The sequence below is a fragment of the Triplophysa dalaica genome, chromosome 10 (assembly GCF_015846415.1).
Source record: "Triplophysa dalaica isolate WHDGS20190420 chromosome 10, ASM1584641v1, whole genome shotgun sequence".
NCBI classification, from domain to species: Eukaryota; Metazoa; Chordata; class Actinopteri; order Cypriniformes; family Nemacheilidae; genus Triplophysa; species Triplophysa dalaica.
The window spans coordinates 21,863,381-21,889,828 of NC_079551.1; the positions used below are offsets into that span (position 1 = coordinate 21,863,381).

At 36.5% G+C, this 26,448-nt stretch overlaps 3 protein-coding genes across 4 annotated transcripts; all 3 read right to left on the reverse strand.

Moving 5' to 3' along the window:
- Nucleotides 1-54: 54 nt before the first annotated feature.
- mccc1 (methylcrotonyl-CoA carboxylase subunit) lies at nt 55-9,926 on the reverse strand. Its single transcript, XM_056759715.1, has 19 exons — nt 9,635-9,926; nt 9,088-9,131; nt 8,870-9,003; nt 8,668-8,763; nt 8,459-8,580; nt 8,211-8,358; nt 8,002-8,123; nt 7,803-7,914; nt 7,402-7,483; nt 7,110-7,237; nt 6,130-6,313; nt 5,501-5,610; nt 4,617-4,833; nt 3,271-3,357; nt 1,793-1,842; nt 1,463-1,600; nt 1,263-1,370; nt 814-885; nt 55-738 (listed from the first exon to the last, which is right to left on the reverse strand). The coding sequence occupies exons 1-19, from the start codon at nt 9,688-9,690 to the stop codon at nt 619-621; spliced, it is 2,130 nt and encodes a 709-aa protein (XP_056615693.1). The 5' UTR covers nt 9,691-9,926; the 3' UTR covers nt 55-618.
- Nucleotides 9,927-10,342: 416 nt separating this feature from the next.
- Nucleotides 10,343-17,454, reverse strand: lamp3 (lysosomal associated membrane protein 3). Its single transcript, XM_056759633.1, has 7 exons — nt 17,319-17,454; nt 14,304-14,477; nt 13,403-13,635; nt 12,695-12,814; nt 12,505-12,577; nt 12,034-12,204; nt 10,343-11,477 (listed from the first exon to the last, which is right to left on the reverse strand). The coding sequence occupies exons 2-7, from the start codon at nt 14,362-14,364 to the stop codon at nt 11,338-11,340; spliced, it is 798 nt and encodes a 265-aa protein (XP_056615611.1). The 5' UTR covers nt 14,365-14,477; nt 17,319-17,454; the 3' UTR covers nt 10,343-11,337.
- Nucleotides 16,982-24,528, reverse strand: hykk.2 (hydroxylysine kinase, tandem duplicate 2). Of its 2 annotated transcripts, none has more exons than XM_056759632.1 (5): nt 24,499-24,528; nt 20,446-20,751; nt 20,200-20,342; nt 18,258-18,438; nt 16,982-17,984 (listed from the first exon to the last, which is right to left on the reverse strand). In XM_056759632.1, exons 2-5 carry the CDS (start codon nt 20,747-20,749, stop codon nt 17,548-17,550), a joined length of 1,065 nt encoding a protein of 354 aa, XP_056615610.1. In that variant the 5' UTR covers nt 20,750-20,751; nt 24,499-24,528; the 3' UTR covers nt 16,982-17,547. The 2 variants fall into 2 exon arrangements, with proteins under 2 accessions (XP_056615610.1, XP_056615609.1); XM_056759631.1 differs by lacking the exon at nt 24,499-24,528 and adding an exon at nt 23,812-23,937.
- Nucleotides 24,529-26,448: the final 1,920 nt, after the last annotated feature.

The following is a 26,448-nucleotide window of genomic DNA, read 5'->3' on the forward strand; positions in this document are numbered from 1 at the left end:
AAGCATTGGTGGGATGGTGTTAAGCGAATGCTTTTAGAAAGAATTGACAAAGTATGACACTGACAACACAAATGTTGTTTACTATTTACAGTACACTGAACAGCATGTCTGGTTAAGACACATCACCATTGTATTCTCTGACTTGGTAGAAGTACTTGTACCTTCAGTCAACAACATTTCTCTTCCACCTGAGTGGGTTTTGTTAAAATGCAAATCCATCCGAATAAGCTTAAGAATGGGAGATGGATTGACGGTCTACAGTCCTCTGTGTCTGACCCGGAAAACAAACCAAGCATACAGAGCGTTTTAAACAGTAGCCATACAGAAAATGGGCCAAATACATCATCCACCAAACAATGACATCATTGTACAAAAAAGCCAAAGAAATTAAATCACTGACTGAAATAACGGAAAAGATTGTTGTGTTAGATAAACAAGTTTATAGCTTACTTCAGATTTCTTATTCTACACAGAACAACAGAAAATTCCTAAAGGTTAAACAAGGTTTTTCCAAATTCATTTTTAGTGCTTCTTGGGGATGTGTGGAGCCAACAGTCCCAGTTTCAAACCTCTATCATTTAAACATTCCTGTGACGTCACACTAAATGTATTGTATTGTTACACCGCTTCATCTTTCTTCTCCTCCATCTCCACTAAAGCCGCGTGCCGGTTTGCCTGTGAGCCCTCCTTAAAGAACACCTTCTTAATGATGCCTGCTTTGGGCGCACGGATGGTGTGCTGTACAGAAACAAACGAGTCATAAGTAGTGGATTATGAAATGCACCGAATAAGATCTGGATGTTGAAGCCTCACCTCCATTTTCATGGCAATCATCACCATTAAAGGATCTCCTTTCTGGACAGAGTCTCCAACCTTGACAAGGACCTACAAACAAAAGACAACATCAGTTACACTAGTAAAACTGTACATTGCTCACCACTCTGACATTGTGATTGTTTTAAATGATGCATAAATGTAAAACTCATAGATATATATACAGATATGCCTCATGATTATGAAACGTTACTGCGCAGTTGAGTAGACCCAAATTTTATAACAGCCAAACCAACAAAATACAACAAGGTGAGAGCAAACATGGCATGCACAAGTGACAATGCTTCAAATGTTGTGTGGTATGGCCAAATGTGGCATCTAGGTGTACACGTCTACTGTATGGTAAAACTCAGAAAACCAACACTGTATGGGACTTTTTATGATACAGTGCAGTAGAAATCCTGATCATACAATTTACAAATTCAAACCTTTTCAATAGTGCCTGTCATGGGTGCAACAGCGCCTCCCTGTGCACTGGTGGCACTGACACCGGCCAGGAACTTGGGCACAGGGACGCTGATCTGGGCACTACCCTCCTGCAAAAGAAAACATACAAGACCATAAAAAGTCGTTCCCTCAGACATGCCACATGTGACAAAGCACCACTCATAAACACAACCAAACCCACCATAGAAAAGATGTGTATGGTGTTGTCCAGAATGACCAGTTTGGGTCGGGACAGCACTCCATTGACAGAGCACCACAGGTAAGTCACATCACCCTCCGTCTGAAGCTCTCCTGACACGTGAAACACCTGACCTTCGTTCTGACAACAAAAAAACAATTATTTCTGCACATTCACTTTTTTAAAAGCATGACACTCCTTGACTATAACAGCCTCGGTTCTATAACTCAAACGAACTTTGATTTGACAAAACAGTTTCTTAATACAATATACATCCACATAGAGCCTCATAATACATCGTCAAGATTTTAAAAACTGAAAATATAAACGTACCTCCATGCTGTATGTCCCATCTGAATTGTATGTAACATATATTGCCACTTCTGCAAAAAAAAACAAATATGTTCATAAATCATCCAAGTGAAGCAAGCATTAACTTTTCTTGCATTGTGACATTGTTATTATCATTTTTATGTTCACCACAAATTCTTATAAGGGTAAGGGGAGGTTTCTGACTTTGAGTAGGTAATTTTATTTATTTATGTAACCTAATCAAATTCATAAAATATTATTATAATAAATATATAATAAACACTGCAATATTACATAAAAATAAGAACTGTCCATTTTGGTTTTGTGGTGGGATAGTTCAGCCTAAAATGAAAATTCTTTCATAATTTACTACATAAATGATGTTGTTTCAAATCTGCAGGTTAGATACTTAGAATAATATAGAAAACCAAACCATTCTGGGGCACTATTGACTACCGTAGTCAATTTTTTCGCGATAGAAGTCAATGGTGCCCCAGAACTGTTTCTTCCAAATATCTTCTTTTGTGTTCAGTGGAACAATACAATGTATGCTGGCTTGAAACAACAAGAGGGTGAGTAAACGATGACAGAATCTTCTTTTTTGTGTGAACTATCCCTTTAAGAGCCACGACAATAACAAACAAAAAGAGAAGACACAAAATAAACTAATTTACAAATAAATGTCACGAAAAGCTTTGTTTTTATCATCAAATATCAAGTTGTTGGGAATTTGTTTGGCCATAATAATTGTAAATCTGGTATTCTGACAGCCCGACAGTAAAATACATACTGTACATTTTCCAAGGACAGCATATGTTGTACTGCCACATTTACGAACAAAAGCCCATGTAATATGAAACATTGATGCAGTCTTGTGAAAAACTAATGAATAAGTACTTTCAAGGTGAAATATGACCCGACTCAAGCATATTTATGCTCCAATCTGCTTTTCTGATGATCAATGCCATCACATTACCGCTCATACATAATGCAGAGGATATGCTGCTATTTCAGGAGAAGAACCTCACAGTCTTGACAAGTAGAAGAATGAAGATGTGTGCGGCCTATTAATAGCCGCACCCATCATGCATTCATTCAGAATAATGTAAATTCATTCTGTGACATTTTAAGCCGGGGCATTAAATCAAAGCAAAAGAGGATCACCTGATCTTGGAGCTTTAGCCCTGACGACACAAACAACATAATACTGTCTGTTCATATTGGTGAGTGTATATATTTGTGATAAGCAAATAACTAAAAAAATCTGACTATTATCTAAAGTCACTAAGTCTTATCAGTATGCGTCTTTCCTAAGATGCTGCTAGCACAATGTTCTTTCAACCGAGTTATAGGAACACATTTTATGCTTATGATTAGCATTGTGTGTCCATTACCCCAAGCACTTATGTGTTCACACGAGCATATCAGTCATCAGCTGATGATGTCATCACGGTCCAGCTTTGCTTTATTTGTGTGTTTATTAGAGCGTGAACACTTACTATTGTCCCCTAGCTGCAGGGTCAGGTTCCTGCAGTGCAGAACATTCAGTCGTCTCCCGTTACTGGAGGCGAATGGAGAGTAAGTGTCTGCAAAAAGAAACTACTGTTAAACAACAATTTATTTACTAGAGAACTGGCATTGATTTTAAATACAGTTTTTAAATGACATCAATTGTACAGGAATACTTCCTAAAGCGTTTTCGGCTTATTAATTATGATTTATAGATAACTGACCCCAGAACAATCGTATTTATAAGATAAGAGTCTTACATAATCATCAACAACAAGTGGTAAAAAGATGTCTATTTTGTAAAAAAAAGCTAACATGCATTTTATTTGTTCTGACCAGAAGCCCTTAAAGGTCCAGTGTTTGAAATTTAGCAGTATCTAGCGGGTTTGCATTTCTCTCAAAAAAATTACACACATCACCTTTAAAGTCCATGTGAAATAAAAAATGACAATTCTTATTTTTTCATTAAATATTGCAAGTATATAGTAAATAACTTATCAATGTGGGTCATTTTCTTATTAAAATTCACATACCGTCCTAATCTTCAGTCAAAATCTAAAAATGCACTTCCGCCATGAAATGACTATCCATCTCAAAAGACTTGGCCGGAGCAGAGCCATTGAGAGAGAGAGAGTCGCGTCTTCTACGTTAACTCCAATTGAACAGTTTTTTCACAGTCTCAATATATCCCGGAAGTTACCAATAACGCATGGAGCTGTGACTAAACAGACCAACTGAGGTTAACTTCTAAACCATTTAAAGACGAAAGCCATTTAATGAATAAAAAAATGAAAGAAATAAAGCATTTAAAGAGAAAACATAACTTCCTTGAACTATCTGAAAGCTCCATGAATCACGTGACACTCCAGCGTTTTGGACTTCCGTTGGCAGAACTCTCTCTCAATGGCTCTGGGCCGAAGCATCCGTTTACTCCTCCCCCTCTTCTGTCAGTATGCTGCCAGTTTCATTTCAAAGTCAATGCATCGGCTGTGTTTTTTTTTTACACATCCAATCAATTTGCAGTGAAAAACAGAAGCCGCGCCAACTCATTTTCTCCTTTGAAATTCCTTTTCACTCGGAAATGTGTCAGAATACGCTATGTATAAACGATCGCAACTTCCGATTCACAGGACTTTAAAGGTGTTTTCTAGATGAGCAATAGACTTCATATTAATGGGTTTACTGGATTTCAATTTCTCCATATATAACTTGGACAAGGAATTAAAAACAAACTTTCTAATATAATTCATGTATGTAAATACTGTCTATGTATTGCTAAAATGCTCATATTGTGAATGGTCTGAAAATATACTGCAGATCTCTTGTAATGTCTCACCGTTGGATTGGTTTCTGAAGCTGTCAGTGTGTTGTTTTTCTCGGAGCAGTAAACCAAGGGCAGCCTGACACAGCATCTCTCCGGACGCCTTCTGTGCTGCTGGGAAGAGCTCATCATAGTGCTGATCAATGAAACTGGTGTGAACGTTTCCTGCTTCAAACTCTGGATGTCCTGATAGACTCAGCAGGAACTCGATGTTGGTGTTTAGACCCACAATCTGTATAAAAGAGAGATCAGTCAGTGTGAGATATTACTATACAGACATTCAATACTGAGCTGGAGTCTCCATTCATACCCAGGATGTTTACTACAAAGATTAATATCAAGATCAGATCACAACATTAATGATAAAGATACAGATCAGATCACTTTAAGAATGTCTTTCCAGCTGATGAATGATAAAACATTTGTCACTCAATCGAAACCCATTTGAATTTAACCAACTTCTGCATTTAAAGTGCAGCGTGTGAATAACACTATAATAAACATGAACATCTTGGTGTGGACGCTAATAAAGTTATCTTTCTTGATATGAACAAGCCTTAAGTGCCCAGTCCTGTCGTTTTTCATTCTTTTATTTGTTGTGTATGTTTTGCATGTGTTGTTTATGTAAATAAGTGTTCCGACCTGTGAAGGTCAACCTCATTGTTTGAGTCAGATTGTATCACCAATAATATCACTAATACCATAGGCTGAAATCTAAAATCTAAACATTCTGTATTTTTCATGTTGTTTTAAATCGCTCGTGCGTATGATTTGTTTTTGAATCACAAAGATGTCTTATTAATGTTCCTCCTGTAATATCACTTTTGGCATGTATTGTGTACAAATTTTATTTGGTTAAAAAATCTTCTTTTAGATGTATGAACATATAGTTTGCTTACGTTGTACTGGCGTAAGCAGTATCTGAGTTTCTTCAGAGCAGCGGAGCGATCTTCCCCCCAAACCACCAGCTTAGCTATCATGGGGTCATAGTGGGCCGACACCTCATCACCTTAAACACAATAACAACAGATACTGCACACATGAATCAACAACTATAAACATGTCTAGAGTGACACATTTAATTATAATAATAATTAAACAAACAAAACCTTAAAATAAATAAGCCAAAATGTCACAAAGAATAAACAGTTATGAATTCTGACTACAGGGGAACAATTCTGAACTATTGTTCTAAATATATTGTCTGGAAAAAAAAGATGTATGATTTATATTATATTAAGTTTTAACCCTCTGTGTGACATGGCAGAGTACGTTGCACTACCTTCAATTTTAATACAATTTTGAAAACTTGAGTGAAGCAGTACTTCAAAAAGTCAAAATGTGGGGGTCAATAAATAGAGCATCACAATGCAAAAAGGTTTTCATGAAAGAAAACCATTTTGGTTTTGATTTTAGAATAAACTGTAACCTGAACATGTCTTTGTGAGTTCAACTATTAAATGTCTAGGTACATCATATCAATAAATTCAGTAAAGGCAATCATTTCACACAATTCAATGGGAAGTACCTTCTCGAACCCCCGTCTCTATCCGTGTGCACTGATCTCCCTGCGGGGTGGACAGGTGGAGCAGCGGCCCTGCTCCTGGCATGAAGTTGTTATTGGGGTCTTCAGCATAAATTCTGGCTTCAAATGAGTGACCCCTCAACAAGATTTCTTCCTGAGAGAGGGGCAACTTCTCCCCCGCTGCCACCTGATGGGCAGAGCCAACACAACTCATTTTCATTATAACCATTTCAGAAAAGAAATACAATAGCTCCCTTGTGGAAAATAAAGGTATAACTGTGACCCCTTGTTGAGAACTTAAAACAATGGTAGTTTATTACTTTGCAAAGCCTATTGTTTTTTATTTTAATCAGTCTGAATGCTACATAAACACTACAGTTTAAAAAATGATGCCATGTTGTAGCCATATTGTTGTCAGTATGAACAATATCATTATTACCTCAATATAATCAAAATGATGAAAATCTGACAAGATTCATTTTGTTCACCGCAGCATAAAACTGGCTCTGTACTTTAGAAATTTCACGAAAAAATATCTGAAAATGCAGCTCTTATCTCAGAGTTTGGCAACCTGCTTTAAAGGGAAAGTTCAACCAAAATGAAGGTTGTGTCGTCTTTTATTCACTCTCAGGTTGTCCAGACCTGTTTAAATGTTTTTGTTCTGTTGAACACCAAGTAAGATATTTGGAAGAATGACAGTAACCAAACAGATCTCATACCCCATCTACTGCCATAGTTGTGAAAGTAAATACTATCGTCTATCTACTATAGTCAATGGGAAATGAGATATAATATTTAGATACTGACATTCTTCCAAACATCATCCTTTGTGTTTAGCAGAACAAATAAATGTATACAGCTTGGGAACAACCTGAGAGTGAGTAAATAATGAAACAATTTTAGTTTTTGGGTGAACTAGCCCTTTAAACAAGGATGCCATTTTCAGTTTGGTCTGTAGACTGCGCCATTGGCCCTTGTCTCACCCGCAGTTGCCACTCCACCAAATCGGTTCCTGTGATCATCTCTGAAACGGGGTGTTCCACCTGAAGACGGGTGTTCATCTCCATGAAGTAGAAATTGTGCTGGGCGTCCATGATGAACTCGACAGTGCCTGTTACAATAATGTTAAAAATAAAAAATAGATACATCATATTTTGCATTAAAAACTCCATATCGTTCTTTATCAACAATATTTATTTATTATACAGTGAACAAGATCACATGATTTCCTTCTTGTTGAACACTGGCAAACTAGAATGCATAAAAAATCCTCACCTGCTCCGACATAGTTGACGGCTTTAGCCGCCAGCACTGCTGCATCCCCAAGTCTCCGTCTGACCTCGGGACTAATGCCTGGCTGTTATGACACGAACACAGCCAATAATGTCACCAGCAAAAAAACGAATATATTAATAAATCAGGCACGTCACTCCTATGTGATGAAAAAACGTCTCTTTGTGTAACTAACTTCTCATGCTAACAATAAGCAGAGGTCATGAGAGATCAGAGTAAATATAAAACAGATAAATATATCTAATGCATCGTACTTTATTGTAACCTAGAAAAATCTTTAGATTTGAGAGATGTTACTTGAACAAAGTTCATCCTGCCGACTACGCCAAATAAGTCATATCAAAGGATGTAAGAATGTAACTGATGCATGGCGTCATTCGTACCCCTGGAGCTTCCTCAATGATCTTCTGGTGTCGTCTCTGAACGCTACAGTCTCTCTCAAACAGATACACCACGTTCCCATGCTGGTCACCAAACACCTGAACCTCCACATGTCTAACGCAACAACACAAATACTCATATATCATACTGTAGAAGGTCACACGGCAAGAACTGTTTGGGAATTAAGCAAACAAACCAGACCTGGGGTTTTCAACAAACTTCTCGATCAGCATGACATCATCATTGAAAGACTTGCGGGCTTCTCTTCTTGCGGACTCCAGTTGCTCATGAAAGGTCTCTTCTGAGAGCGCAATTCGCATTCCCTGCGAATCAATGAAGCACAGAGACGTCAGGAGAATGAACAGTGTATTATTATTCCAAATTATTCTTGTGTACAACGTTCAGCTTACTTTCCCACCGCCACCACGAACAGCTTTGATCATCACGGGGTAACCGATCCTTGCTGCCTCTTTTTGAAGCTTTTCATCTGATTGGTCCTCTCCGTGGTAACCCTCGATGATAGGCACGCCAGCAGCTGACATAATGTGTTTAGATGTGCTACGACGAAAATATTGATTTAATTTAGAATATCAATAAGAAAAGAAACTGGAAAAAAATATCTAGACAAACTTTGATGTTTAAAGCATCTTATTTGCACCTTTTGATCCCCATGTCCCGAATGGCAGATGAAGGCGGACCGATGAAAATAATGCCTTCCTGTTTGCACAGTTCAGCAAACTCTGTATTTTCAGAGAGGAAACCGTATCCGGGATGTACCGCCTTGCCAAAAAAACATCTAGTTTATTTTTCACGTTTGAAGTCGACTGTAATGCTCAGGTTACAAAACATTTTCACTCATTGAAATACCTGTGCACAGGATTTCTTGGCCACATCTAGGATCCTGTCCATGCGTAGGTAGCTCTGCTGAGACGCCGCAGGTCCGATACAATACGCTTCATCTGCCTATTATTGCAGTGATATTGTAATATATGACAATACTTTTCTGTCAACTTCTCTACTAGATGGCAATGACTAGAGAAGAAAGAAAGTCACTTTTATATTTTCTCACCATGGCCACATGCATGGAATGTCTGTCTGGATCGCTGTACACGGCAACAGAGCGAACACCCATCTTCTTAGCTGTCCGCATTACCCGGCAAGCTATCTCTCCTCTGTTAGCAATGAGGACTTTCTCAATCCTGCCTATACAAATATGAACAAAGACACATATGAGCATCCTTGCACATCTCAATGACAGTAAACTAATTGTTTCCTATGTGATCTTACCCACGGATGCATATCTGACCGATCCATTAGTCCAGATCAGTTTCCTAAAGCCAAGAGAATGTGAGATCGGAGTAGATCAACTTTATTTGACTTTATTACTTTGAGCTTAGTAAACAGTGTGAACAGATTGGGTTTGCTACGGTCAAGGGCACATACATCTGCAGAGGTGACCTCTCCATTTCATGCAATGAAATACATATTAGCACCAAAAAAAACTTTTAGAACATCTCTTTAGTTAACAATATATGTAAAATTCATTATCCAGAGTTTATCCGCACAGTAAAAATAACTGCATTTAAGTCTATTTCAGGTTTCTTGTCTTTTTTTTTCAAAAGCAGTTTGCTTGCTTGTTTAATGTAACGCAATATGCATCAGTTTTATAATGTAACATTTAATATGACAACATATTAAGCACATCTCTTCAATTGCTAAAAACAGAACACTGAAGTCTAGCTAAATATTCACATTTAAGTTAGAATTAAAACATACATGCTTCCTTTATAATCGTGTAGATGTGCACTTAATAATATTGTAGATATGAACTTACAGCAGATGTTTGTTTAAAGTTCTGCTCGTGTGAGTTGTCAGAAACACTGTAGCCATGTTGACTGTGTTAGCATTTAGCAGTACCAAACGATTGATTCGTCTTAAAACGTCTGGTTTAACGTTACTTGATCTATTTCATGAATTTCACAGCTACATCGTCAAGTCAAATTAGATGATACTTAACCGAATAATAACATTCGTTGTCATAATGAAGTTATTTATCAATTTTAAATGATATTTACTGGTAATAAGTTTAGCCAGAACCGACAGAAGAACGGTTTAACCTTAGCAGCTTGCCGTACTTTCGGCAGCCAATTAGAGTAGAGAGTCGGGAGGCGGAAACTGAAGCGTGTGTGCAGGTATTGTGGGATATGTAGTATGTCAAAATACTCTAGCCTTGAGGTTTTACTAGTTTTTTTTTTTTTAACTGAAAAGCAGTTAAAGAAAAGCAGATAATGCAGTCAAGATCTCTAACTTCCGCATTTTCACCACACATCGCTATAAAGAAGTAGGCTAAGTAAAATAAATATAAACAAAAAAATTAACTAGATTAATTAAATAAATGATAGCAAATTAGGGAAGGTGGGTTTTATTTCAATATACTAAAAAAAGCTAAACATAATAAAATATAAATTGACAACAATTTTAGCAGTTACACAGCAGTTATTTCTAAGGAAGTTGTGAAAAACTGTAAAAGTTGACATGGGTGCATAATGTAGGCTGAATAATGATGAAAAAATAGCCACTTCTTGCTTTCCTGTCCTTATATGCCAAACATGAAGTTGATTAAACTGCTTGTTTTCGATACGATTTAAAAAAAGTTTCATAAACATAATTTCATTTATTCCAGGGGCAAGGTTAAAAGCTTTATAGTAATTGGGTCTTTATTTCAGGCTGTCACAGAAACCTCACAGTAAACAGCAGTCTCTCCCCTCTCCACCACAGCACCAAACATGAATTTTTACATAATAAAAATTAGCTAAACAGTCTTCACGTAACATCCCTGCATGTAAATCAGCAGTGAATCTCTTATCCCCCTTTAATACTGTGTCTGTCTTTGGTTTACTCATTAATTTGTGTGTTAATGCCCATCAATGTCCATATTTTTACATCTTGCACAAATGTATATTAACAAACTTTCATATATATATTAAACGAAAATCTTGAGAACATGTTGAAGGCAAACAGTGTTTCACAGAATATTCATCCAGAAATAAAGCATGGATTAAACACAAGTTGTTAAAACACTTATATCCGCCTAAAAATACTTAGAAGATTACAGAGCGACATTCATTCAGTTAAAAGTTATAGATTTGTAAACGTACAGTAATACAAATTCATTTACATCTTAACCTTTATCAAACTAGGTCAACAATTTGGAGTTTGTTATAAATTCACGCTTCAAATACTTTGCAATAAACTTAATTACTTGGCAAAGTATGGCTGCTAAATGCTTTTTTATTATATACAAATCCACAAGAGTTTATTTTCGATACGTTTTACAGTCTTTTGTGTTTATTTGTAAGAGGTATTTGATAATCCTTTCAAAATATATTTGACTGCATTTGAGTTATTTCTCTACAAATGAAAACTAGCCATCAAAGGAGGACTATTACAGTGAGCAACAGTACTGTTTACTAAAGTCAAACAATATAACATGATGAAATCACGAGAGAGTGCTTAGCATAATGCACATATAGAGCCTCAGAGCTGTTCATAGCCTTGCCCACGCCGCTCACGGACAAGCAAATAGGTAAGAATTGCAATGAGACAAATTGCTGCAGCTACAGCGCCCAAGATAATCGGGATCATCCGTCTGTTATAATCCGCCGAGCACTCAACCTCTGAAATAAAATCAGAAAAATTGAGTTTTCTTTGATGAATATAAATCATGCATGCATCCTATAGTATTATTTAAACCACACTGCTGAAAACCAATGGTTCTATTGGTTTCCATTACAAAGACCATTAAAACCATTACAGAGTTTCATTAGACAGCTTATTTTGGGTCTTTTTTAAAAGTGTATTATTGATTGCCATCTGCCATCTTACATCCTACCAAGAAAACCCAAACCCGGAACAAAGCAATTTAAACAGGGACGAAATTACATGAGCGTGAGTAAATGATGACAAAATGTTCTTTTTTGGATGAACTATCCCATTAATGCATCCCATTAATGTACATTTACTTTACATTTAGACATTTGGCAGACGCTTTTATCCAAAGCGACTTACATTGCTTTATCCTATACATTTTACATAGGTATTTGCAATCCCCTGGGATCGAACCCACAACCTTGCAATGCTCTTACCACTGAGCTACAGGAAAGCTCAAATGTAAAGTAAGAGTTTTTTACTTAACATGATTTTAAAAATAAAATACATATATATCCACAGTACCTTTTCCAAAGCCTCCATTATTAAGATCAAAGGCTTGAATCTGCAAAGGTACGAGTTTGACTCTGAAGAAGTCTGCCAGTATAAGTGTTGTCTCAGTTTTGCACTTGAAGCTCAGACCATTGGTGGCTTTGAATAGCTTTTCGTGAGCCATAACTCCAACGTACGTTTTGTCTATTGAGTGTGCGAAAAAGGTTAATGGCAAACAGTAATTCCAACAAAAAACATTGTGACATTAGTAATGTTTCATTCCTTCTTTGACAAAGCACTGACCAAAATTTTATTTTATTCTAACTATGTGCATATTTTATGCATCTTATTTAAAAAAATTTAAATGCTTAAAAATACATATTGTGTCTGGACGGGTGATATACTGTTATGAAAATCTAGTAGCTTCAGTAGTATCTATTATTTATGCAAAACATGTTTCTCTTTATTGGGACTGCTGGGGAATTTTGTGTAGTTCATACTTACTTTTGCAATTTTTACAAGGAGGGGCAGGTTTCAGATGACCTTTAATGGATTTCACATATGAGAAGCTGCCTTCCTAAAAACATAGTTAAACACATGCAACACATTAATACATTAGCGTGTTGGGATGTTTGTTTAATAAAATAAAATGACCATTAAGCTCTTGTGCTAAATACATTCAGATGAATCAGACCTTCTTGAAAACGAACTGCAGATTTCCACCATCAAAGTCCAATGAGAGCAGAGTTTCACTGACCCCACAGTATCCCGTGGGTCGTGTTAAACTGGGATTGATGTTGAAATAATACTTCTTCTGCAATGCAAAACGACAAAATGACTAAAATCTAAATTATTCTTTATGGTTGCATAAATGTTAAAAAAATATAGTAACTTTAAGGCTACTGTAAAAGAACATAATGTTTTTTACAGTAAATTAAAAACATGTAATTTTACAGGAAAAAACGTTATTTTACAGTTTATTTGTGCCGCCCCAGCTTCCAGATTTTTTTACAATTTATTTTTTAAATACGGTCAAAAACCCTTCAATTACATAAAAATACAGCAAATTTACAACATAAACAGTGCATCATTTTATTACGTATCCTTATATTCTGTAATTTTACAGGAAAAGAACTGTTATTTTACAGTATATTTCTGTTGGTCCAGCTGACAGAAAATGTCTGTTCTTATTAAGAATTTTGTTTAAAGAGCAATGGCTGACAGCTTTTTAAAATATTGATTATATGACAAAATACTTGATACGCATGAATGTTCACCGAACCGTTGGCGAACCGTTATCTGGTTTGCCACAGGGTTGTTCATAAACCAAATGTGAGTTCTCACCCCTTGAGCGTATATGCTGAGGAGTCAAGTAAAAGTGCTGAGACTCTAACAGACTTACTTTGTTCTCTCTCACCACATACTCCGCTCCCAGACTGACCCGCACACACACTTTACCCTGAGGGTTCTTCAAGATGTATGTAAACCGAGGCGGGATGCTTTCTTTGGGCTGAAGAACGGGACGGATCGAGACGTTGGTGAGGGGAGGCCGTGCATCACTGGTTAGGCTAACAAGACCCTCTTCTGGAGCATCTTTAGTCATAGATTCAAGAGCATTTGAGGTCGGGGGACTTCCTGTAACCACAAGGCAAAAGGCCAAGTGTTAACCAGAGATGAGCTGTCACGAGCATCTCAGACAGCATTTACTGGGGTTTAGTGTGTAAAAAACTGAACAGAGTTATAAGAATACATAGATACATACGCTGTAAACTTTGCTGTAATTTCAAAGCAGGTTTGCCAGTAACTTACTGTATAAACTTGCTGTAATTTGGCAGCAAGTTTGCCTGTAACTTACTGTAGATTTAATTAACAAATTATTACAACTTATTGTTTTAAGCTTAAACGTAACTATTTTAATTATTTTTTATTCATAAAACAAGACTAAATATCTTTGGTCACTTTCTTGATATGTAAATGTATCGTAATTTAAGAAGTTTTAAATCTTTTACTAGAAAACAAGACAAAAATGCTTAGGAACAATGTCATGTTTTGTAATGTTGCGTGCTGATGTCTCTTCTAGCTCATTTTGAATCTCAAAAGTGAGAAAAAAAAAGAGTGTTTTAATTTTGATTAAAGTCATTGAAAACAGTAATAATTGTATTAGTTTATAAAGAAGAAATTAAATCTACAGTAAGTTACTGTCTAATGTACTGCAAAGTCTACATCAAAGTTTTACAGTGTCGGCCTATTCGTTTCAATATTCAATTCAGATGTTTTTGCAATAAAAAAGTAAATAAACTCACCTTGAGAGTTGAGGGAACAGAGCACGAGAAACAGAAGGGTGATGCAACTTGTGCGAGTCATGTTGACGAAGTGTTTATGGGTTGCTGAAGCAGTTGACTAATACACACATTAATGAGGGAGGGTCCGTGTGCTTTGATGTCATCAGCTACTGTTGTGTGACATCAGGAAGTGACCTGCATAAATATTTGACAAAAATGAATAGAATTTAAAATATTTTGTCAGTAAGCAATATGCTAGGTTGTTAAAAAAACAAGTTTGAGTCTCATATGGACCTTTTCTAGATTTATTTAAACCAACAGTTGGTTTTGCTCATATTTTAACAAACCCATGGGTTTAAACAGCCCGGCTATTTTTAAAAGTGTTAATTTATTGTCATCATGCCCCTTGATTTTAATTGTATTTATTGAGCCAAGATGTTGCATATAGGCTACCTCTAGTGTTAATGTGATGCTGAAAAATGTATTCGTAAATTTTAAGTAGTAACTACACAACATTTCTTGTACAACACATTTCAAACCACGTTATTTTGCAATGTGTTGTAAAATGATGAAAAAGTACACTCACTTGTTCACACATCACTGTTTGTGCTTTGTTAAGTTTTCTTACTTCCTTTCACACTTTGGTAAGTTTCGTTTGTTACAATTTCTTATCTCTCCTTTTTTGCTGTGCGCTTATACAAGTAAATGTTTTAGAAAATGTTTAAAATGCACTGAATGAATCACTAGCCATGTTGCTATAATATAAACTGACATGATCGATTTGTGGAAATATTATCTCAACAATAATCCCAGTCAAAAACTAAATTCACCTGCCAAACAATGTATTAAAAAATGCATTAATGCACTTCTAATATCAGCATACATCGTGACACAGGTAGATATGGGCGTATTTTGTTTCAGGTCTTCAGTCATCATCGGTTTGCCTTGGGTTGCCATGTTGGGTTGCATGCTATAATGGCTTAAGGGTGTCAGATGATCAGTATGATTAAAAGCTTAAAAACATTGCCAAGTTTTCATGTATTTTACATTTAGGGGATGGGGCATTTCCAAGTAAGCTGTAATGAGCTGTAGCTGATTTGATACCTGTCAACTTTTACATGTCTTACGGTCTCAAGTATATACCTTCATAGAGTAGGGCCTATCTTGAATCATTATCCCCCCTAAAGCATTGAGATACTTAAAAATATATTTCTGAAGCATTTCCACTGCCTTAAAGGCTGGACACATTTGTCAATCCATTCAGTCGTCTTTTCATTAAGAAGTTCCCAACTCAGCAAGAACCTGGAACCTGACATTATTTGACACATAGCATGCAGAGAATAGGCCTATACCTGCTATGAATGACAAAATGGTACTTATTGCTTAAACAGTTTCTTATGTAGTCCATTGGCCATCTATAGACATCTGATTCTGATGTCGCAATGTTTTTTTGTGTAGGCCCTTGTGAGTAATTGATGAGAAGTAAAAGCTTGTAGTGCCAAGACAAGGTCTATTGCTCTCCGTGCAGTAACCACGACGTCTTGTGGAAGTACAAACATACTGCACACTCAGTCACTGTTAAAAGCTGCTGTCAAAGAAGCTGCACATTTTATATGCAAATATCTGCTTTGAATACAATCTAAACAAATTTGATCAATGCTTACTGTACACTGTAAAAAAGGATGTGTTCCTTATTAACTCACTGTTTGTGTTATGCTTTTTAACACATTATGGGCCGATTTCATAGACAAGGCTTAGCCTAAACCAGGACTAGGCATTGGTTAATTTAGGCTTTTTAAGTCGCTTTTATTCAAATGCCTTAAAAATACAATGTGACACAAAAAAATGCAACAGACATATTTTTACATATAACAGGGCAAGTTATTTTCAGTTAAGACAGCTCAAATCTAATTTTGTGTTTAAATATTGTATCAAATAAATAAAGGTGCACCATAAGATTAATTGAAAGTAACACAAATTTTGTGTGTTGTCCTTAAGGAATATTTACATAACCTTCCTCTACTCGATCTGTCAACATCAGTTCTGTACTTAGATGGAAGCAGACATTAAAAAATACTACTGGGTTATAAAGCTACATAGTACTGCACACTACACAGAGAAATTCCTCATGTTTGCTGTTAGCACTTTGGCACTTGTGAGAGCATTACAAAAACTGAAGCACTAAGGCTTCAGTATTTACAGTAGTCACATGATATTGATTATAATAAGTCACATGAGACCTTCATTCTTAAGACTTTTTAGCAAAAGAACTGGACAATCACATCTGTGATGTTTGGACATTTGTACTGCGTGCTTTACCATTCATTTGAAAACATTTATCCAGACTTATTAAGATCACTTTGTAGGCTACATGCTACTTCTGCTCTCTGTTAGTCACACATCAACAGGGCTGCTATCCCATAATTCAATTGTGTCTTAATCTTAGCATTCCAAATATTTTCCATTATAAATGAAAAGAAACATCATTTTACATTTTTAATTACTGTTCATACTGTATTTACTAATGGCATGTACCCTGCTCATGTTTGGCATCTGCACCAGCAACAATGGACACATGCTAACAATGACACAATATATCAGCCAGGTTTAGATTTGATCAGATCTCAGAGCTTTACCAACAGATAATCTGTGCAGTAAAACAGATCTTTGATAAAGTTCTGTGCAGCCAGATATCAAACTTCATTGTCAGCTGGTGGTTTATTTACCTGTGTGAACAGAACAGACTGGACCCCCAAAACATTCATGTGGCCCTTCATCACATTCCAGACAGACCATTTTATAGTAAATATACAATGATCAGATTAGTTTACATCACTTTAATTTGTGGACAAATGCTTTTGGATTATTTGTGCAACAACAGGTTAAAGGCAAAAGGAAAACAGTCTTCAAAACGTTTTGATGGTAAAAATAAGCATTGGTGGCTATACATGGTAAACTCTTAATTCACTAAAAAGAAAAAAGGAGACAGTCTGTGCTGTGATTCTTTTTCTGAATGAGCAGCTCATATTTATTTACCTTCGTGTGGATCAAAACCTGTATTTGACTCCTTTTCTTTCTGTTGAACACAAAATAAGATATTTTGAGAAAAGTCTCAGGGGTTTTGTCTCTATACAATGGAAGTCAAGGGGGCTAATGTTGTGTTGTTTTTAAAAAACACATTTTGTGTTCTGCATTCATACAGTTTTGAAATTACATTTTGGGTGAACAATCACCAAGCACAACAATTTACTACACTTAGCTCTGGTTACTGTCTGAATTGTGCAGCCCTTTGGAACCAAATCCTTTCCACTTCTTCTTTCCCTAGTTCCCAAAGCCGGCAGAGGTGCAGGAGGCCGGTCTTTGCTGTGGTCATCAAATACTCCTCATTCTCTGGCTGCTGTGTGACCGTGTACCGGGCCAGAACCAAAGACTGAGAGAAGCGAGCCAGAACCAGCAAATAGAGACAGTCTCTTTCTGCTTCATTGAGACAAAAAACACTTTCCCATCCCGCCAACACCGGCCCTCCGACATTTATGGGATCGGGGTTTTCGATCATCATGTACATGATAGAGATGGCCAGCTCAAATATGAAATACCCGCTGCTCATATCTCCAAAATCAAGAATGCCAGACATCTTGTACTTCGTGGGTCCGTCGGGTTCCATCAAGAGATTGTGGTCATTAAGGTCTCCGTGGTTAATGCCTGCGATGGGGAAATGAAAGGAATAATTCAAGATCTTTTTTATATAAATAGGAAGAAACTTGCAACTTCTGAAAGTTTTAAATCAAATTGAAATCATTGTTCACTAATTAACTTCAAACACATGTAACATTTCTGTATTTAAAAGTATACTTTGATTGAGTTATGGTGCTTTTTAAAGCTTGACAGCCTTTTGTTTAAATAGTTGTCATTAAGTTTGCATTAACTCTGGAGTGTTTAAATCAAAATAAATATTAAGTAAATCAAAAGTCGTACACTTGCGAAACAATGATAGTTTGGGTACGACTTGGGTTTCGTACTGCTCCAAAACTGCTTTAACAATCTTATGTACAGGATTCCCATCCATCACATAAAGATAATGATTCAAGAGCGGAATACTGGATAGACTCCATATAAACCCTTCTCTCTGAAGACAACTGATGTTTGGGTGCTCCATCTACACAAAAACAACAAACAATTATCATATACACATAAAAAATCCTTATATGAGCAAGAAATGATTAGTTCACGTTAAATTGATCACGTCTGTCAATGTTAGAATTTTTTATTTTCATTGTAATGCACACTCAGGCATGTGATCAGCCAAGGATAAAAAAGAAGTACGACCGCACGCACCCTGGCCCAACCCCAATCCCCCCAAACATAGTGTTTAATGTAACTAATACATTTTACAGGATTAAAAACAGGAAACTGTCTGCTAAAAGATATTTTTCACTTAGCAACACAAAAACAAACTATTATAACTTCCCAATTCTGTCTTCCAATTTCGGAAATATCAGTTGAAATGTGTGTTAGTTTAACAGTCACCTAAACAATATTCGATTGGACATTGGAAAAAAGCGCAAACGACGTCAAGCGCTTTTATGCTTAGAGTTGAGTTTTTTCAGCTTTGGCCGTTTGGAGCGCTCTGCCTAAGACACGAGGTACCCGGCGTGCATAAGCAGCGTGCAAAACGCTTCCTGCCGACTGTAAACGATACAGAAGAGGCGCATCTCACAGGTAAAGGCCCTTAACTCATTCCCCGCCAGCCTTTTTAAAAAAAAGTTGCCATTTTCACCTAACTTTAATGGCTCACAGTAAATTTTCTGTAAACAATATATGGACAAACAATTTGTCAAATGAAAGAACAGAGTCTCTGCTTTTAAACAAAAGAAACCTCATTCATTAGTTAGTTTTTTATCACTCCATAGATGTCTTCAAAAATGCATCACTTTGATTAAACAGCTGAGATAATTAATGTTTTTTGTCAAAGATTCCGTCCAGATTACACTCAGAACAATCATTAAAAACCACTAAAACATATACGTTCTAGGTTCAGGGATTCTGTACTTTTTCCCAAAGGTGTGTAAAAGCGGCACCTGCTGTATAACAGTAAAAACACTGATTAACGTAATAACTCATCTTTGGATGGGAACCGTTTTTTTTTTAAATGACGAGATAACTCGTCAATGGCGGTGAAAGAGTTAATCCGCAGGTTTTGCAAATGATGCATGTTGGGTTTTAGTTCATTTAAATGTATGCTTCCAGTAGAGACGACAACGCGTTTATATTACAGTGACTAGATCGGCCATTTGTATAGTTGCCATTTGTATAGTTTCAAGCCATCAAAACGCTTTTCACTTCCCCACTTAATAAAAAATGACATGACTCCACACACATTTTTTAGTACAAAAACAGCCGTGTTTGGCTTCTACTAGTCTGTTTGGACTCTATGGAAACATAAAGATAGGCTCACTCCCAAAATGACGTTCTTCTTAATTAAGCGGTCGCTCAGCATTTATAACAAGCGTGTGCATGATGCAGAGAGTGTAGAAAGAATCCTGTTGGCCAGCTGTATGATTACCATGTGCACATCCCCGATCCCGCCACAAATTAAAATAAATTGAATTCATGCAATTGACGCGGGTGATCCCAGCGAGGTAAAAAAATACAGAAATCCGTATTTACACATAAAAATAACATCCCTGACGATATATTGAAATTAAATACTGTAAATCTTTCGAAATACTCAAAATGTTTTAAACATACATATCATGATATGATTTGCAATAACAGAGGGTTCTTTTCCAAAAAGGATATCAAACATGCTGATTATATAATGTTCCATTTTTATATATATTAGAATAGTTTAAGAGAATTTTACCTTGAATAAAATGAACGTTTGTGGTAAACAATCATTTGAAATGAAGGACTGTACCTGCAGTAAAATTGAATCCAATGTAGCTGCCATTTTCCCAACCTCATACAAAATCTGGGGACTGGGGGTAATTTTGGCTATCGTAGTTCCAGACAGGTAGGTGAGCAATCGCACCAAATATTTCTGCTTACCAAAACCACAAACTGTCAAAAAAAGTTGGTTAAGAACTAAAAAATATACTGTAAATGACAAAACAAACAATACCTTGTTACTTAGACACTTTTTTTACAGTAATTGACAGCTTACCAAAGTCCTCCAGGCTCATGAGCTCACCCGTCAGGGTGGGCAGAGCCGTTTGAGCTGGAAGGCCATTATGATGTAAGAAATTCATAGCGTGAGTTTGTAGCTCCATCAGAGTGACGTTCTGACTGTCTGTTGAGTTCATAACCTTCAGCACGTATTCTCCACCTTCACTTGATTCCACATAAAAGTTCTGGTCATCATAACTGGGCAACGGGCGAATAACAGATGCGTTCAGACCATACAGCCTCCGGATTGCCTCTGTGACCTGGGAATGGCTGAGGTTTGGCTTTGATTCTTTAGCTAACATGGCTGGGGAGAAAAACACAACCTTTAATGATAAGACAAACAATATGCTTGTTAAGAATTAAACATGTATATTGTTGAGAACAAATATATGTTTTGTGTTTTAAACTTGTGTTTTGTTTTGTTTATGGAGCAGAAGAAACGGAAAAATGCACTTGACTGAGTTTTTCTAAAAACCTAAATCTAAAAGGCATGAAAATAGTTTTATAGATGATAATAAAACTACTGCCTAGGATCATTTGAGTGACACGTTTAACAAACCTTTTGATTGGAAGGCATTTGCCAAAATGATTCAAATTGATTTTGTAGACAAATATAGTGTGCAGAAAATGAGTTAAATCAAACAAAACTAACATTTTATAGGCGTGATATGGCGCGAACACGTGATTTTCTGTGTTTTTAGTGTGTTATAAGTTGCCCATTCATGTATTAGACAAGAAAATTTGCACAAAATAAAGTGTCGAAACAAAAGATGCATTGTATCCAAATGCAAATGCTCATCTAGACCTGCCTGAAACGCCTTGTGTAACCACATTTCCACAAATCCACACATCAGTTTGTGGTATGAGTAGACTAAGACCGCCCAAATGTATACCCAGGTAAGGGTATACCTGTCAGTACAGTTGCTTTGGAACCTGATGTTCCAAATATGGTAAGAGGCGTTACATTTCCATATCACGCTTCGACCAATCACTATGCAATGGTTAATTTGCCAATCAAAGCACACCTCGCTTTCCAGAGCAATGAGCTTTGTGAAAAACCTGCACGTTTCAGAGAGAAGGGGCAAAGAGGAGATACAAACATTCACGGTATGTGGAAAATACAGCGTTTTTTAGCCTTAAATCGTTTATACATATAATATTACAAACAAAAATATTCGCTTTAGCCGTGTCATATGACTCCTTTAATGAAAAAAAGGTGGACTGAATAATGAAATTAGATAAGTGACACTAAACCTTTGAACATTAATGTATATTATATATTTGTATCTATATAAGGAGAATATAAATTGTGGCAATTTCCTTTCAAAAACAACAAAATTATTTGTATTTAATTATTTGATGGATAAGTTGGATCAAATTGTGACTTCCTTATTCATTTACATAACTACTACTACTACTAATAATAATATTATAGTAGTTGTAGTATTAAAGAAGAGGTTGGTGCATAGTATGGAAGCAAATAAGAGACATAATGTTTTGAAATTTAACAGCCTATGAATACTTGATTTTGAATTATTTTACTTTGGAAACCATGTATCTGAAATTATTTGTTTCGAATTTACCTCTATGAAATTTAAATATGAAAATTCTTGATTTCCAATTTAAAAACCTGAATTTAATGCTCACAAATTCAGATACAAAAAAAAACTTACAGAATTTCAGATAAAATACATTCAGATTGATCAAATTTGATTGCTCTTATTCAGATCTCAAATTTCAAGTTAATACTTTTCAAAGAAAACATATGTCTAATTCGACTGCTCAAATTCAGATCGAAAAATTCAAGTTAAATATTCACATGGTAACATCCGGGCTACCCAGGATAGGAAAAACAGTTGAGCCCAGAGCCCGTCTGCAATTGAACCGAACCATTGAACCGAACCATTGAACCGAACCAATGAACCGAACCATTGAACCGAACAAATGAACCGACGTCGGGCGGCCTATCAGAGCACGACAACCTGACTGTCATGATCCAAGACAGTCGTGGCCTAATGGTTAGAGGGTTGGACTCGTGACCAGAAGGTTGCCGGTTCAATCCTCAGGTCAGGCGGGTAACGATTGAGGTGCCCTTGAGCAAGGCACCTAACCCCTACTTGCTCCCCGGGCGCTGCAGCGATAGCTGCCCACTGCTCTGGGTGTATGTGTGTTCACCACTTGCTGTGCGTGTGTTCACTACTCTCTGGATGGGTTAAAAGCAGAGGTATATCTCGGATATGGGTCACCATAACTGACAAATTAGTCACTTTCACTTCACTTTTTCACTTTCAAGAAGAGGCCAAGGCACGGAAATTAAACCTGTTAAGAAGATGACATCTAGGGAAAACGAAGGCGCTCCGGTAAGTTTGCTGATTATGTACAATCAGACTCTACAGAACAAAAGTATGTTGTTGCTAATTATTTTTTGGAACTATTATTATTATTATTATTTTTCGACTGACGTCGGTTCGGTTTATTGGTTCAGTTCAATGGTTCGGTTCAATGGTTCGGTTCAATTGCAGACGGGCTCTGGGCTCAACTGTTTTTCCTATCCTGGGTAGCCCGGATGTTACCATGTGAATATTTAACTTGAATTTTTCGATCTGAATTTGAGCAGTCGAATTAGACATATGTTTCTTTGAAAAGTATTAACTTGAAATTTGAGATCTGAATAAGAGCAATCAAATTTGATCAATCTGAATGTATTTTATCTGAAATTCTGTAAATTGATTTTTTTGTATCTGAATTTGTGAGCATTAAATTCAGGTTTTTAAATTGGAAATCAAGAATTTTCTTATTTAAATTTCATAGAGGTAAATTCGAAACAAATAAATTCGAATACATGGTTTCCAAAGTAAAATAATTCAAAATCAAGTATTCATAGACTGTTAAATTTCAAAACATTATGTCTCTTTTTTGCTTCCATATTGGTGTTTATGAATTTATATACACATTTGTAAAGTAGGCTATTTCAGAAAGAAATGTATGTACATCACAATATTCTGTAGCCCTACAATTCCCCCCTAACATTTCATTTGTGTAGCATATCTTATCCAAAGCATGACGTGATTTATTATGACTGCATGCAATGTGCTCATTAAGATCACTAAACACTTTAAAAGGTTACACAAACTTTTTTAAACTTTTACATTAACAAATCAAGGATGCAGTCATGTGCAACAGCAGATTCATTTTGATTCCAGTGGTATTTGGAAGTACTGCGAGGTAAATGATTGATTAAATTGTTTATAAAAGTTTTGTTGAACTCTTCATTCATTCGACACGAACCGTGTACAGTCAGTGTATATTAAAATAAATAATAGTAATAAATAACGGACCGGTAAAAGAGTTAGGGCATTTATACCTGGCAGAGGAATATTTCTCGGCTGGTCGGAAGACATTATGTTGGAAGTCGTACGTCACTGAATATGCTAAAACTGAAAATCAGATAATACAGCAGTGCCTTTATTATGAATGAAGGAACAAGCGACGGAAGTCCCGCCTTCTATTAAAAAGAGCCAATCGTCAATCGTTCAAGCATAACGATCCTCTGGGCGAGTATGGGATTCTAATCCCATAGGGGCGAGGAGCTCTGCACGAAACGTGACAAACCTTTGCGCAAACACGGACGCTATGAACACCTAAAAGTGAAAGTGACTTCTCAACCTTTTTGGAGTACTGGACCCCATCATATCTCAAAACATCCTCATGGACCCCCGCGCTCACACCCCGTCCCATTTTCTGTCCCCAGCACAACAACATCATTCCACTAAAATAGGAAAGTCTATATATGGAAGCCTAACTTAAAATGACATGTGACAATTTCATAGTTTTCAATTGCATTACAATTAAACATTAATCACAATTACGCGCCAAAACATTATATTTCAGTGTCTCCAACAGTATAAACCAACACGTAACTTCAGTTCATTCTTTTGATATTAATTTGTCAACGAAGACTTACACCAACCAGTACTGATCAGTTGGCGTTGTAACCATTATATAATGTTTAATATCTGTAGAAAATGATTAAAAACAATTACACATTTACCAACGTGATATAGAGGCTATCCTTTGTTCAATAAAAAAAACGTTTTAAACTTCTAGTATCAGGAGCGGACTTTGAACTCTGGCGGGCAAGAGCAGTGAGTTGCCCAACTTGCCATGACGCGCACCTGACCTGACGCATTCCTTCAGTGGCGTAACTTTGTTTTGAAAAGTGGTGGGGACAAAAACAATAAATACTTTAATAAATTCTTTCTGTAATAACTCGTTGTGAATATTTATCATATATAGTGGGCGGTCCATTGCCCATTCCGCTTTTTGACTGCAGCTCTCACGGTGGTTCCCAAACGGTCATTTGGGAAGTTTATATGACTTTTGCAATACAATTACACTTAAAAACAGTTTATTCCTTTGAGTAAAAATGTCACTTGTTCGTTGTTTTATGCGTTTTTTGCTTGGAAAATGGATGCACAAGCAAGCGCTACGAACGCGTATAATCATGCACGCATTTCATACTGGCCGCGCTTTCAAAAGCAAACAGAGCAGTCGACTCTCTCTCACGCCGACCGCTCTTAATGATCCCGCAAGATGAGTAGCTTATGTTTGAGTCAGAAATGCGCAGAATATGATTTGGTTTACATGAACCTTCACAGCAAAGTGAATGACATTTTATGAACACAATTTAAAGTGACCATACATTTGGCATTTAATTCGACTGCAATAGCCGACTCGGTTGGAACTTATCTGCGTCTAGAGGGTGTTGATTTCAAACCCTGATGCAAGATAATAACTCAATTTATTTTTAAAGAAGTTCTACGGACCCCCTGCAATTACGACACGGGCCACTAGGGGTCCGCCTACCCCGGGTTGAGAAACACTGCTCTACGCCATCTGTCCACATCCGTTCCTTATTTAAATGAAAGCAGACTTTTAAAAGTAACTGGGTTATAAAACTACTCAGTTCTGTACACTACACAGATAAATCATTCTTATAACATGTTTGATGTTAGCACTTTGGCAATTGTGAGAGCATTACAAAAACTGAAACACTACCCCTAACATTTCATTTGTGTAGCATATCTTATCCAAAGCATGACGTGATTTATTATGACTGCCTGCAATGTGCTCGTTTAGATTACTAAACACTTTTAAAGGTTACACAAACTTTTTAAAACTTTTACATCAAGCATGCAGTCATTTGCAACAGATACATTTGTATTCCAGTTGTCCTTGGAAGTACTGCGAGGTAAATGATTGATTAAATTGTTTATAAAAGTGTTGTTGAACACGAACCGTGTACAGTCAGTGTATATAAAATAAACAATAGTAATAAATAACGGACCGGTAAAAGAGTTAAGTGCATTTATACCTGGCAGAGGAATATTTCTCGGCTGGTCGGAAGACATTATGTTGGAAGTCGTACGTCACTGAATATGCTAAAACTGAAAATCAGATAATACAGCAGTGCCTTTATTATGAATGAAGGAACAAGCGAACAGTCAAGCGACGGAAGTCCCGCCTTCTATTAAAAGAACCAATCGTCAATCGTTGAAGCATAACGATCCTCTGGGCGAGAAGCTCTGCACGAAACATGACAAACCTTTGCGCAAACACGGACGATATGAACACCTAAAAGTGACGTAACTGGCATGATACCCATTTGGAATCGAACTTGCGATCTGCGGGTGATTTTAGCGCAATTTAAGCTTAAAAATCAAATTGTATGGCACATTTTGTCAGGTTGAATTGTTGATGGGACATAGGCTCTACTTATTTTTTTGCATTGCTTTGCAGTGTGCCTAGTTCCAGGCATCTCGGAGTCAGGACATTTCCCACTTCATCCAGAAAATATTGTTTTAATGCTTCAAATGTTTTAATATTTCTACATACTTTAAAAGTTACAAAGTAAGAAGTTATCTCCAGGTTTAAAGTGGAAAATATTCTAATACCGAGTTGTCTGGAGTGCAGCATTGGTGCACCGTTCTACGCGCAGCAG

Coding starts and splice junctions, on each gene's coding strand:
- lamp3 (XM_056759633.1), bottom strand. CDS start 14,364: ATGACTCGCACAAGTTGCATCACCCTTCTGTTTCTCGTGCTCTGTTCC. Junction 12,815..13,402: donor ATGTGGTGAGAGAGAACAAA/GTAAGTCTGTTA, acceptor TTTGCATTGCAG/AAGAAGTATTATTTCAACAT. Junction 11,478..12,033: donor TAATGGAGGCTTTGGAAAAG/GTACTGTGGATA, acceptor ATTTTATTTCAG/AGGTTGAGTGCTCGGCGGAT.
- mccc1 (XM_056759715.1), bottom strand. CDS start 9,690: ATGGCTACAGTGTTTCTGACAACTCACACGAGCAGAACTTTAAACAAA. Junction 8,359..8,458: donor CGGGACATGGGGATCAAAAG/GTGCAAATAAGA, acceptor TTTTCGTCGTAG/CACATCTAAACACATTATGT. Junction 7,915..8,001: donor AAGTTTGTTGAAAACCCCAG/GTCTGGTTTGTT, acceptor TTGTTGCGTTAG/ACATGTGGAGGTTCAGGTGT.
- hykk.2 (XM_056759631.1), bottom strand. CDS start 23,848: ATGTCTTCCGACCAGCCGAGAAATATTCCTCTGCCAG. Junction 20,752..23,811: donor GAGAAATATTCCTCTGCCAG/GTATAAATGCCC, acceptor TTTTCTCCCCAG/CCATGTTAGCTAAAGAATCA. Junction 20,343..20,445: donor CATGAGCCTGGAGGACTTTG/GTAAGCTGTCAA, acceptor TTTTTTTGACAG/TTTGTGGTTTTGGTAAGCAG.